The 14,734-nt window shown below is 41.7% G+C and overlaps 1 protein-coding gene across 1 annotated transcript in view; it reads left to right on the top strand.

Annotated features, from left to right (window-relative positions):
* Positions 1–2,132: 2,132 nt before the first annotated feature.
* Positions 2,133–14,734, top strand: part of robo3 (roundabout, axon guidance receptor, homolog 3 (Drosophila)) — a 264,138-nt gene continuing 251,536 nt past the window's right edge. The window contains exon 1 of the mRNA XM_016673590.1: positions 2,133–2,628. Coding sequence (XP_016529076.1) covers positions 2,475–2,628 — 154 coding nt within the window. The 5' untranslated portion in view covers positions 2,133–2,474. The remainder of the gene's footprint in view (positions 2,629–14,734) is intronic.

Raw genomic sequence — 14,734 nt, forward strand, 5'->3', positions numbered from 1 at the left:
AGCTGTCAGCGGGACGTCCCAGTGCCACATGCGACCGTACTTCCATGTTCATACGTGCATGTCAATGATGATATGTGGGCAATGCATTAAGGCTTTATGAGCTTGAGCATGATTGAAAGCACATGATGGAGGCATGCAATCTGTTTACTACAAGGCTGCCAAAAACGCGCAAGTATATTTCACTGCAGGGGTTTCTCTAATGTGGTGTATGCTTTCAGTTTTTCATTTCAAAACTGAACTAAGACAAAAAAAAAAGAAAAGACTGATTCAGTCTTATTATAGAAAACTCACAGGATGTGAAAATATTAGTGCTGGCAAATATTCATGTCACTTAAACTTCCCCACAATTTGTATTTTGGTGGGATTTGATGTGGCAAGACTAAAACAAGGCAGAGAGAATAACTGAAAAGTGAATGAAAAACATTTGAATAATTTTACATGAGTAAAAATCTGATATGTGTGGTCTGCATGCATGTGCATTCAGCTCCCCTGAGGCAGTACGTTATAGAACCGCTTGATGTACTCTGCCAGCTTTGCACATCTACTAACTTCAAGCTTGGTCAGTCCAGATGGAGAGTGTCTGCTGGCATCAGTTGTCAAGTTTCAACTGAATGTCAAAGTTTTTAGGCAGACCTTTTCTGGTCCACATTAGAGTTCATTTGCACAATCACACCTCCCCAAACAAATCAGACATTTGAGACCAAACGCACTACAGTTTGATTGAAGTGGAGTAAAGATGACTGGTGTGAATGCGCCCTTATGCTGCGAATCTCTGCAGCTCCTCCTGAGGTACCGTGGATCTTTTGGCTGCTTATGTGATGGGAACTCAGTCTGCCAGTTTATGTTTACAGTGACATCTTGGTATCGTTGTGGTTCTGTCATCCTCTCTCCATGTTCAGCTGATGGGTTGGAACAGATAATCTGTGAGATGTTAAAAGCTTGGCATTCTGCATGCATCCTAGAGAACTAGGACAAGCTTGGGATATTGTTTGAGAAACTTCTTCACAACTTTCTCCCTAACTGGTCTGCTGTATTTCTTGGTCTCCATGATGCTGTTTGTTCTCTAATAAACCTCTGAGGCATACATAGAAGAGATGGATTTATATTGAGATTACATTATGCACTCAGAAATGTTGAAATCTTATATCAAATGTGCTATTTTTCTTCCACTTCATAGCAATGTGTTACATCTTGCTGGTGTATTAAATACTTTTCTGGAAGATAAACTTAAGTTTGTGGTTACAATGTGGCAAAATATGGAAAGTCAACACAAAAGCATATGAATTGCTTTCATTTAACGCTTGCTTTTGTCACTTTGTAACCTCACATCATATTCAGATGCTGATAATTATTTGCTTGCCATTTAGTATTACAGAAAGACTTTCTAAAAGAACATACTTTGAAAAGATTATTTCAGATTCCTAATAAAGCAGCTTCCCTTTTGGACTCAACATCTGAGTAAAAACTTACCAACAAACAAGAAAGAAAGAAAGAAAAAAATCCAATAAATATACTGAATTATATAACCAATTCAATCCAATCATGAGAATGCCTCCGGAGTTAATTCCACTTGGGTTATTGCAGTGAAGTTTGGTTTATCATGTCACCTGGTAAAAGTTTTGTCACTGAGGAAACCCAGCTGACTGCATCAAATTTATCCAGTGGAACTTGGATCCACATTTAGCTCCTGTCAGGCGATGCATTTGTTTTGGGAAATGTGACAGATTCAACGCACACAGCAGGAGTCTGGCTTGTCCCATATTTGCCTTCCCTTGAAACATCGTGTAAGTGAGCGCTTCTGCGTGTCGGATGACATTTTTGAATGTGCGTCGTTTATGGCTGAGATGGTGACTGTAAGCCTTTTCAAGCCCCTTTACTCAGCCACCCTGATTCACAGCCTCCTGGGATGATTATGAATCTAATAATTAAACATTTATTGCCAACAACACCTGCTCTCTACCTCCCCTCTGGACCCCCCTCCAGTCCTATACGTCCCCCCGGGGACCCCATCGCCGAGAGAGGGAGGTGAGGAGGGAGAGAGGGAGAGAGGGAGGGACACAGGAGGAGCTAGAGGGAGGGGTTGTGGAGTGGAGAACAATCCGAAGGGGTCATCATCACATCGCTGGATTCTTTTACAGCGGCAAGAGGCTGTTGTGTGACGGCAGACAGCATGTGAAGTTATTTTATCCCAGAACAATAGAAACAAAGAGGGCAGCCCCGATTCGAGGCTCAGAGGGGACCCCCAGCTGGACCACCCACTCCCCCACTTCCGACTGACAACTAATTACGACCAACTTGATTTCTCTTTTTTGACACACTTTTACACTTTTCTGTTGTATCTTTTCCAACGCATGGAAACATCTTAGCAGCAGAGAGCTGGGAGAGGAGACTCATCTGGAGAGACATTCACTTTCAGGACGAAGTGAGAGGGAGCAGCACAGCAAGGGGGGCTGCGGGTCCCTCTAGGGGGCACGATGCTGCGCTACCTGATCAAGACCCTGCTGCAGATGAATTTGTTCACCGACACCATCCGAAACCCATCCAACGGCACCGACGTGTTCTTCAACGAGTCTCTGGCATCCTTTAACAGCTCGCTGCTTGACTGGGGAAACTTCACAGGCTCCAACGGTGAGTCCATTCAGACGGTTTTCACATCTTCACCTGCTGTGACAGCAGCGCTTGTTTAAAGCAAAGCTCGTTGTGTTTGGACTGGGGAACTGTGCTGGAGATTCTGTCAACAGAAAAAAAGTTAATGAGAGTTTTTTCACATGAGGTTAATGGATATTAACTGGATTTGGTGACAGAATTCAATATCAATATGTCCACAGGGTATCAGTAATGACTGTGTGTTTTCACTTCACATTGATAATGAGAATAAACCTCAACATTTCCTTCCTGATTCCCCTGTTCACTGGGCTGGTGGGATTCTCACTGAGAAACATGATCATTTGAAAAAACTCCACTCCATGTCCTTTACTTCTCTTACCTCTTTGTCCTGTTGAAAATTTCTGATAGAGGAAACAAATGCCATCCTCAAGAGATCTAGGCTGTGAGAGAAACGTGACGGGGAGACCGCTGTACCTGGTAGACAGCAGAAGCATGAACGGCAGCCTATTTGCTCTGTTAAATGAAGCTGTCCGCTGTCAGCTGCGCTGGCCTGAAGCTGTCACTTCTGCTTAAGTTTTGCCACGGGGTTTCTCCTTCCCTCAGTCTCAGTGGCTCAGTGGGTTCTTGTTCAGGTGGAACTCCCAAATGCCTGTTTTTTTATTTATTTATTGGTATCAAGGTGTGCATACTTTGGAGGGTTAATGACCTCATGTGCTATATCCATACTGTGTGCTACTGTATTATTTTGACTGCATATATGCATTGGGACAGTGGTGGTAGGAGTTAATCCCGCAATAGGCAAGTTGCTGGATTGATCTCCACTCCATCTGCCTCTGTTGTCTCGAGCAGTACACATTGGTGGTGGTCACAGGGCATGGCAGTGTATCACACTATGGCGACTTTCCATATTGCCATCTCTGTGTGAATGACTGAATGAAGTGTCGAGCGCTCTGGAGTCCTCTGGAATTGATAACGCACTATACATGATTGTTTACCATTCACATTTGTACAAAGGGTTAAGTCAACACCATGATATGCCAGCTGTAATGAGCACACTGGCTTAGATTCCATGTCAATGAATACCAATGAAACGCACACACACCCACACATATGTGCTTCTCCATCTCTGCAGGGACTTTGCCCTGACTTCTACTCATTTCTACATTCTAGCTCTCACCCTTACCCTACATCTAACCATTACCACTACATACCTAACCTAAAAGTCTATTCACACCTTGTTCCTAAACATAATCCCTTGAGGGGAACAGACTTTGGTCCCCAAGGAGCAATTGGTCCCCACAACGTGGTATGTGCTAGACAAATGGTCCTTACAATGTAGCAAATACAAGAACGCACACACACACACACACACACACACACACACACACGCACACACACACACACACGCACACATCATTGCCAGGTGAGTGCTGTATATATTGGACATACTATTTGCCGTAAAGGTAACAGTTTCATTCCTAGTTTGTGTACATTAACTGATAGTGAAGAGCAAACCAGTAGCATTTCTTTTGTGGCTGTATTTTGTTACAGATGGGAGTAACGTTTGCCCTTTGATAAGTGCCCCAGCTACCCGCCTTTGTACCTAACTTTGAGAAGCCCTGATTCTGCCTCATTGTATAGCTTCTCTTGTAACACCCTCACACCTTTTTTTTTTTTAAAATTTTTTGTTCTTTCCATCCTCAGGCTCTAATGGAGTGCAGATTGAGCATGGGGCTGGTTCCCTTAGATCTATAGAGAAAGAAAGCACGAGAGACGATGAGGGACAATGAATCCATTGAGGGAAATCTATCTGAGGCGGATCAGCTCCGACTGGCGGGCTGATAGACAGCCGTGCCCCGTGTGGATCCCGGCTCATATTGCTCAGAGCTCAGAGAGGCAGAGTCCTCCTCCAGTGATGGCATCAATAAATCCAAGCAGTTGAAATGAGGAGTGAGGCACGAGAAGTAGTTCTGCTAATCAGTGAGATGAAGAATAAAAGGCTTTTGTATTACAAGAAAGGACGCAGACTGGCCACATGAAAACACCCAGACTGATAAGCAAACACTTAAATCAAAATTTCTGCAAACAACAAAACAAGCAACAACAAAAAAATCAATATAGCAGCTGTTTTTGTTATTTTACATCTTTGTCTTGATGCTCCATATGGGTATTTAAAAGGAGAATAATAAACCATAATTGAGATGTATCTCCCTGCCCATTATGTGCTGATTCATCTGGGGGAGGAGGGGCTCTGGTGGTCAAACCGTGGGTATCCAAGCGAAGAGCTGTATAGCAGGACAGTCGGCGGACAGCTTGAGTCGGTTGACCTGCAGCTCAGAGGGAGGCTCGATGAGAAAATCAATGAGGCCCAATAACCAATTTGGGAAATAATGGACAATGCACTCAAACATGGAATCACAACACTACAGCAGTCTGCTGGACCTGGCTCTTCTATCTATCGCTTCTTTTAACACTCTTCCTTTCTGCATGGTCTCTGTTGGGTTTATTTTTTTTCTGTTACAACCACTAAGCAGGAATATTCCTGATGAGATCTGACAGCCGCTAAATAGCCTTCAATTTCTTTTTAGGGGTGCTGAAGTGGTGACATTGATAAAGAGGAAATCACTGAGAGAGTTTCCCATTTAAAGAACTGAATTTATTCAAATTAAAAATAAGCACTTTTTCATTTTTTTTAATCACAGCCATTTAGAAATGTATTCAGCCATATTTTATACATACATCATAAAAAAGTGTTGAAAGATTCATAAATATTAGGTCTTAAAATTATAGAATGTTCTCAAGTATTATATTTTTCCTAATGTAACGTTTAAATAATGTTTACATTTCAACATTATGAATTTCTTGAAATTGGTGACAAATCTGACCTTAATATTTAGAGTTAAAGTGAATATTCCAGTCCAGTTAGCTGTTAACCATGTGCAGTACAGCAAACAGTAAGTCTGATGTGTCTATATGTCTATTATAGGTTAATATATTAACTCATTTCTGTGTTAGAACAACAGTTTAAGTTTCCATCCATCTCTTAGTTCAGTCACAGACCCAATGCTTCAGACAAACTTCCTAGATTAGACTAATTTTACTCTATTTTAAAGTTTTAGACATTATACTTGAACTAATACTGATTTAGTTTTCTTTTAAGTACAAAGAAAAAAACACAGCTGAGCTAGAATATCTTAATAACTAGTTAAATCTTATTTATTTAGCTGAGCACATTTCAGAAATAGTTCGAAATGAAACAGATTTCTTTACGGTTGCTGTTGCTGCTCTCTACACAAATATTGATTCAAATCTAAAAAAAAAATAAATAAAAATCCTCACAAATTAACACAAATTTGTTTTGGTAAAATTTTAATAGCAAAGAACTTGCAAAGAATGAATGCTTCAACAGCGGAGGAGCAGCTACTTAGTTTTAGGTGGCGTTTCAGAGATTATCTGTGTGTAGTCAGTATCTTAGCTGCAGTAGGCCATGATCACAATAGCTTATAAAAGAACTGACAGACAGAATCCCTGAAACTGTAAACTACATTTTAGCAGCTCATTCATGTATTTTGGTTTTATCGACAGAAAAGAGAAAATGAAGTTTTGACCAAAACAACCATTTTAGACTACATTTAAACCTGTGCTCACTGTAAACTGTCTTGTTACCATGAAGTTGCTTTAAAATTCAGTTCAGTTCATTTATAGCGCCAGTTCACAACGAATGTTACCTCGAGGCATTTGACACAAGGTAAATTCAGTAATACATATGTTTCAATCAATCCTAGTTATCAAACAGTGCATGTTTGTCTGTTTATGATGGAAATTACTAGGAAATGTTTTCTATCTAAGGAACCCCAGGATATTGCATTGAGTCACTGACTTGCTGCATCCACTGCTGTGATATTTAACTGTCACTGCTCATTGAAACAACCCACAGTAACACTGAATATCTGCCAAATACTGAAAGACAATAGCTGAGTTATGGAGCAGATAGTGCATTTGTCCTCGTGTCTTGTCCTTGCATTAATTTGTGTCTTAATTAATGTTGTTGTTGTTGTTGTTTTTTGTGGACCCTAGAAAGAGTAGCCATTGATACAGCAATGGCTAATGAGGATCCAAATGAACAAACAATCTTTTGCATTCAGAATTGATAAAGAAAAGGAGAAATGGTGTTCAGACAGGTGTTCTCCACGGAGCAGGCGTCAGGAAGAAATCTCTCGAAGGAGGAAATTTGTGCTTGTGAATCAATATGCAAAACACAATGAACTCATGGAGGAAACAGTAAGTTAGCTCTTTTAACTCCAAACTGTTAAAGTTTAATCAATGAAACTCAGGCAGGGCCTTTAATACTGCTTCCTGTCGGTGGGACGTATTAAAGCAGAAGTAGTGGAGGAGCAGATCTTTGCGGCTGCGTGGAACAGGGACATCTGGGAACGCTGAGCTACATTGTTTAGTGACAAACCAGTGGTTAACAAGAGTCGCCACATGAGCAGGGGTTTCTGGGCAGCTGGGGAAGGCGCCGCCTGCTGCTCTGCTCCTCTGCTGTGTAATTATATGTTTGTGTGTATATGTAAAATAATTCACAGGCACTAATGTGGCCATTTGTCCTTTCGCGGAGGTCAAGTAGATTCACCTCTGCTCTTCTCTCGTTAGAACTGTCAGGGACTTGGCAGCTCTTTGCATGCATGTATTCGGCAATTTTGCTATTTCCATATGCAAATCCCTCAAAAAGTAGCTCACGACCGACTTTTATTTGTGCAAAACCAAAGTGCCAGCAGGCTGTTTTTCAGGTGCAAATCAGAGCTTCATGTCGTTCAAGCCTGTTCACTTTGTTTGTGAGAAAACATATTTTCTGGGAGAACAAAACTGAGGGAAGACCAGCAGCTCGGTGCCCACCGGGATACGGCTGAATGTAAAACCGAGGGATGTTTGGTGCCAATGCTGATGTCAGTGCATGCGCTGCGTGGCTGCAGTCGGCTCCAGCAGAGGAGTGGGAGCGCAAAACGAACAGCGCAAGAAACGGAAAAGATAGCTTAGCAGTAGTTGTGGTTCCCTTGTATTTTCTTCGAACGGCTGACTGGTACAGATACATTATTTATGGATTTCTGGGGAGCTATTTGTGAGGACAAGCATCTTTATTCATGGTGTGAGTCAACCTCCAGAAACCAGCAGTTGTCCCCCGTAATGCCCTCTTCCTCTGCTCGACTCTGCCATTGTAGATACCCAGCCATTACCCCGGCACCGTCTCTCTCAGTCGCCCGCATTACACGGACCTCAGATGCAGATACACAAAATGCGCAGAGATGCATGCTAATTCAAAGTCAGCGGGAGGCGCAGACCACAGACACCGTTTCCCCCCGCGGACCCCGCACTTCCTGTGAAAGCGGCTTCCAGCGCCAGCACGACGCCGGGATCATTAAATGTGACCTTTCTCGCTGAGCTTGTGTTGACGCTGCTGCTGCGGCTGCAGCAGACGCTTTGTAGACGGGTAGAAAGAGAATGTGTGATGACTGGGGAGGCTTCCATGGTGGTGGGCCAGACAAACCGGTGGAGAACAGTAGGTGGAGGGATTTGGACCTCACATTCAGATGGCACCAAGCCTAACAGACCCATCACTCACAGTGGGGTCAGACTTCTCACAAACAGCCAGTGCACTTTCTGATCCGTCTCTGCAGACCACATTACTGCTGCAACCTGGTTATAAATCAGATTTGAGGAGCTTGATATTTGCTGCTCGTGTAGGAATCGCATAATATTGTGAAACGTTGGGAATAAACGTCTTGATTTGTATTTTTAGAAAAAAAAAAGGAAGCAAAATTCAGTGATTTTGAATGGAAAAAAAAAATGAAAACAAACATGAAGTCCTGGAGGAACTGATATAGTAACAATGTGTGCTGTCATTTCTGTGAGAATATGGACTATGTTTTGGGATGAACAGAATAAAATCTGCACCGCTGACCAGGACATCAATATCTTGTTGTCAATGAAAGCTAAATGTTCTAAACGCAGAGTGGCCCCAAGAGGTGGCATGAGGTCAGATTTACTAAATTAATTGGAAAGTAATAGAAATTAAAAGGAAAGTAGGTCAGGCTGATGTCAGTTGGAGCTGCTCCAGGAATCTTGAATGGCAGGATGATTGAATCTTTATGAGTGCATAGCAGAATCTATGAATGATGGGAATACAAGGTCCTCGTCTTTATTACAGACAGGAGCTTTTACAAGCAACTGCACAACCTTGAATTAAGCTTCATATATGTTACTTCTGTCTTACAACATCGAAAATCTACAAAGATGTTTAAAAATGTTAATTTATTCACCACCAGATTTACCTGATCATATAGGCACTTTAGCAGAGCATTCTGAGCTTCCCTGCTGGATTTGATATGATATGCAGAAACATTTACATAGCTGAGCATGGAATGAAAATTAGGCAGCATTTGAAGTAAAGATGAACGGAGATGTAGAAGGTAAAGAGAGAGAAGGATAAAACAGGAGACTTGCACTGCATGTCCTAATAATGACTGAGACGTCTGAGTTGAGACGTAACAGTCAGGGTTTTACCTGGTGATTTCATGGTGATGTTAATAGATTATGTGATACGAGTTTCATCGGATTAGCAGACAAAGAGAAAGGACGAGGAAAATGTGGTGATGATTGGAATTCCAAATGTCAGTGTGGCTCAATTCTTTTCCTGGAGTGTTTTAGGAGGACGGTTGCCTTAAGCCACAGTGATGAGTATGATAATGCAGTTTGGCTCCTGTGGTTGACTGAGTTATAGGAATGAATGAAAATGATGTCCCCTCCAATACAGAGAATGGCACCACTCAGTTTCAGATGGAAGCAGGCTGGGTGCCATTTGCAATTTTCTTTTCTTTTATCCCATTCAAAAAAAAAAAAAAAAACATCTTCACCTCATCATCTGGAGCTAAACTCGCCACTGCTGTGCCGCATTACTCTGCCTTTATATCTGGTCATTGTTATTCTTCTCATTGCGTTGCAAATTGGAAGGGCGAGTTTGAGTTTCACTCTGCTACGCAACAGAATTTTGTAGTTGGCATAACGAAATGAGTCATTTCCTTGAAGACGCCTTTTTTGCTCTATGTATGGTGTATTTTTTTATTTTATTTTTTTTTACACTCAGACTCACTGAGAAGTCTCAGCTGCATATTCAGAAGGACTGTTTGTGGCATCTCAGTGAGGATAGAAAATAACAGCTTTAAGCTCACTTTGTAAGGGTGTCATTATGATCTCATTCGTTCTGATGGAGGTAGCATGCAGTGGTGCAGCGGTGCAGTCCGGACTGTTCTGACCTCAACCATGAGGTCATTGAGATGTTCAATAGTAGTGTACAGCAAACAAATCATTTCTAATGAAGAAATTCTGTAGCTTTGCAATCCTCATTTCTAAAGAGAGTAGGCTAGGACAAAGAGAGAGTCACTATTTGTTACACAAAGTAACAAAACAGAGAATAACATTTCCAGTGACTCTATGTATCAAATATGACTTAAAATAAATGTGCAAGTGCACGCCTTTGAAATTGACCTCTGTCTCTTTAAGAAACTCCTAATCTTTCTGACACTCCTCCTTCAGCACGTGATTACGACAATGCTCCTCCATTATGCCGTTTTTAGTGGTTCGTACTAGCTTTGGACTGGTAAGTTGTTTGTATGATGAGTTCTGCTACAGCTCCACCAGGCGTTTGCTTATTGCTGCTGCTGCTAGTCTGAAGGAGCCGAGTGGGGGAGGGAGAGCGCTGGGTTCTCTGTGAGGCAGAAACTCACCTGAAGACTGCAGCTCCAAGGAGGAGCTTTGAGGAAATAGGCAGCATATAGTGGAAGGAAGCGCTTAGACGCCCCCAACGAAGGAATCTACCATGGGAGATTAAAGGATTTCTCAAACACGCGACACTCCAGGTACGTTTTTGACGAGGAATAACACCATAATACGGTATTATTATTTTAAAAAAAAAAGTCCTGACTCAATCATAACATCCTTTTAAACACTACAAATACCAGCTACTAACCCCACCCAAAAGCACATTACAGGTCAATCAGAGACTGCTTACAGTCTCTCTGTGTTGCCCTGATGATGAGGGTGAAATACTGCTCCCCCCGAAACCCATGAAATGAAGTACAATATTAGACTGCCTTGCAAAAGTATTCATAGCACTTCAGTTTACTCAAACTTAAGACAATGTAGGATTATTGTGAAGTGGAAAGAAAATAAAACAAGGCATAATAATAGATTTTAAAATGCTTAAAAATCATAAAATCAATTGTAGAATCGCCTTGTGCTGCTATTTCAGCTACAAGTCCTACTATTCAATTTTCAAATTTTGCTAATAATTGCAAACTAGATTTGCGTCTGGACTTTGACTGGGCCATTCTGACGTTTTAGTATGATTTGATTTTGCCATTCTGCTGTAGATTTGGCTGCATGTTGTCCTGCTGGAGGTTTCAGTCTTGAGTTTTATGTGCAGCTTTCTTCCATGACAGAAGAAAAGCTGCAGGCATCCATCCAGTTGGAGATGGATGGAGCTCCATCCATCTTCCCTTAAACTCTGATCGGACTTTTTTTAAAGAAAAAGAACAAACATATCTTCTTCCCTCTATTAATAACAACAATGTGCCAATGTGTTTGTGCCGGTTTTCAACTGCAGTTCATGGTTGTAATGTGTGATGATGTGTAAAAAAAATCAGAAGGTGTGAATACTTTAAGACATTATAGCTCATTTTATTGTAGCTCATTGTATTGTAGCTCATTGTATTGTAGCTCATACTGCAGCACATCAGCCTTCTTTGTTTTACCACCAGCAACGGATCAATCCCTGATTCCCGGGGTCAATACCATGTTCTCCGGAGGAATTAATCTGATCTGGCAGACAAAAAAAAAAACAAAAGCAGTGTGTGAAGTCATGCTATTTCCTCCTACAAGATGAGCCATTCTTCTCCTGGAAAGGGAGCAAATCCAGCCAGCAGTAGAAAACGGGTTGGAGGTAAACAAACCCTGACTACTCAATCTGAACCTCCAAGTTTCCTAATCATGTTGTTGATTTCAAAGGTAAATCTAGAGAAGATTTTTACGTACAAGCAATGCATCTTACCTATGCTTCCGGAAATGATGAACATTTTCCGAACTCTTACATTAATGCCTGAATCAATTAAATCAATATATCATACAGCCCTTCTTCATTTTGCATTGCAAAAGAGCCAAAAAAGTCATTTTCCCCAGTGGAGGAGTACATCAATTATCCCCACACTCCCCTTCTCTCAGCAACTTGCACTGCAGTGTGTTAACAGCGATGGCATCGTCACTCATCTGGGAGCTCCGGGATGAGAAGTCGATCACAAATGAAGGGGTTAAGTGTGTTGATGACTCAGGGGTCAGCAGGAAAGTTGTGACCTTTAACCCGTCTACAAGCACCCCTAACCCTCACCGCAGCAGAACTGACCCAGCTTCGGCGCTCATGGAGTGTGACGGAGGATCTTTTGTTCGTTCCATCTGCCCCACAACCATTCTTATGCCTTTCAGTGGGATTAGCTCGGAGTGCTTTAACACTTTCCTTACCGTTTCATGTTGCTTTTGTTATGTTTATATACCTCGGTCAAAGATTCGGCGTGAAATGATAATGAATATTAAAATGAAATCCATATCACAGCTCAAATATTACTTGGCTAAAGTCAGACGTTGCATCATGACAAATTGAAAATCTGTACACGTCGCGTTTTCCCTCGCTCACGTCGTTGCCTGTTGGACAAATGGAGTTCAGGAACCAGCGGAATAAAGTGAGCTGTGAGAAGATTTGAGGTTTTTGAGGTGCGTCACTTAATTTCGCTTCATGGTTTTGTATTATCCTATATATTCAGTTCTCTGAAACGAGTAGCCAAGAGCTACCAGGAAACGCATCCATCCTACATCACATCCTCCTTGTAAATGACCCAGTGAATCCGTCGGATGGGAAGGAACGGCGCCAGAGAAGCTTTTGCCAGAGAATTACTCTCCCCTACTTGCTTCAATTCCCCGAACTTCTTTCTACAAATAGGCAACTTTTTCACCAAGCCTCACAACCAATGTGTTTTCTCGTATTAGTTGAACTTTGGGGTCTCTTTACATTTTACACATTTAGTTTCAATAAACTGAACTTCGTTATTGGTGGATGTTATTTGATGAAGCATAGAGTCTGTTTGGTGAACGCTGGTACAACCCAAGTTTGAAAACCGAACTCCATGTAAAGACCAGTTTCAGCAGAGCTCTGAGAAAGGTATCAGCAGCCCCCTGCCATGTGCAGCAGTACGACCCTAATTAGTGCTAATGAAGAGCTGCAGGAAGTGTTGGTGCACTAGGGGGTTAACATGGATTAGGGTTGTAGTTGTATGCTAAGCTGTTACAGAGTCGCACCAAATGAATGCTAAATATGTGTAGCATCGGCAAACGGGGACCGAGGAGGTTAGTGAATCACCTCCTACTTAACTATCATAAACCTACGTGACACATTCGAGTCAATCTTGGTGTGATAATCCCCCACAGTTCACACAGAAGAAGTGATACTCCTGTCTGACCTTTGGCCCAATGCACGATACCTATCCTCCACCTGTAAAAGGATGTCCACTATTCCAAATCACTCCTCAATATCCCACTTTGTTTCCATGGTGACGTGCCCTTAACCTCCTACCAGCCTTCCCCCCACGGAGCCGACCCCCTCTGCTTCTTTTCTGCTGTGTCTACTTTTCCCAGGCTGGAAAATCAGCCTAATAAATAGCTTTATGGTAATAAGGCCTGTGAACGCAGAGTCAAGCTGTCAATCTTCATTCGCTTCTGGAAGTGACTGAAAATATCTCTTTCCCTCGATGGCCTGAAGCACTCGCCCAGACCCTTCACTTCTCGCTGTGCCCCCTTCTATTCTTCTCACATTAATTTCAGCGCTTGATTAAAACGACGCGACTTAATCTAAAATAACAGATACCGTATCTTTCTCTTGATGCTCAGAAACATTACATAGAGAGTTCTGTCCTGGCTCTGGAACATGCGACACGTCCTGACACATCTTGTGTCTTGGATTTAAGGTGCTTGTTTGTATGTTTTGGGGTGAATTCACGGAGTTGCATTAGCTAATTCAATGCTCTGCCGTCCCTTTCTCTTTTCATATTGTATTTTTCCATATTTAAGTATTGACGTACCATCCAGGAAAGAAAGATCAAACCTCCATGAGTGCCCCAAGGTAGTCAAATATTTATTTATTTTTTTACTGAGGAGGGTGAATCTCCATCTAAACAGACAGAATAACTAATAATGTTGCATAGAGTACCTAATAATATTACCAAGTCATTAAAGCTGGATTTGACTAGCATTTTTTGGTGTCTCTGAGTTGTAGTGGTCATATTGTAGATATTTATGAATAACACATACATATCTACATCTTTATGTATTGTTATGTACTGTATGAAACAGCCCAGGGTTTAGGTTTTGCCACAGGTACTGGAAAGTGAAAACAAAGTTTTTTTTTCCATCCTTATAACATATGAGGCAAGTATCAGACATTGTCTTGAGGACTAGAAAAAAAAAAAGCACAAGAATCATTCTGTTATCCACAGGAAATCAATTACTGAACTAACAGTCATAGCAACAAAAGCACATTGTGTCAAAGTCAACATTAGAGGCCTAAATATGAAAGTATGAATTTTGGACGCATGTGAGAGTTGGGAACATCAGACGTTTTGGTCATCGGCGTTGTGCAGGAGAGATTGCGGTTCGCCCTTCTTGACAGAACTGGTTACGTGGCTTTAATGCACAATGTAGTATCAGATCGCTGTGGCTCCCCTTATCTGCCCTCACATGGTGTGTTTCACAGCATGCGTGTGTATTTACTGACCTTCTCTAAAAATCAAACCAGACATGGACGGGCAGCAGAATTCAAAACAGTTGTTTTCCTCATATTTTGTCTTTCATCTTTCTTTTCTCTGCCTTCTGGCTTCTCACCTTCGACACTCTCTAAAGTTCTCACACTCAGAAGCAATTTCTTTGACATTTCTTTCACCTTTAACTATTGATCCTTCAAAAATAGTTTTCAGCACGTTGAGGCTTCTCATCACGTATCCAGTTTGTCACCCCTAGAGGCTTCCTCTGGTCT

Source organism: Poecilia formosa, unplaced genomic scaffold, assembly GCF_000485575.1.
Source record: "Poecilia formosa unplaced genomic scaffold, Poecilia_formosa-5.1.2 Scaffold79, whole genome shotgun sequence".
Taxonomy (NCBI): domain Eukaryota; kingdom Metazoa; phylum Chordata; class Actinopteri; order Cyprinodontiformes; family Poeciliidae; genus Poecilia; species Poecilia formosa.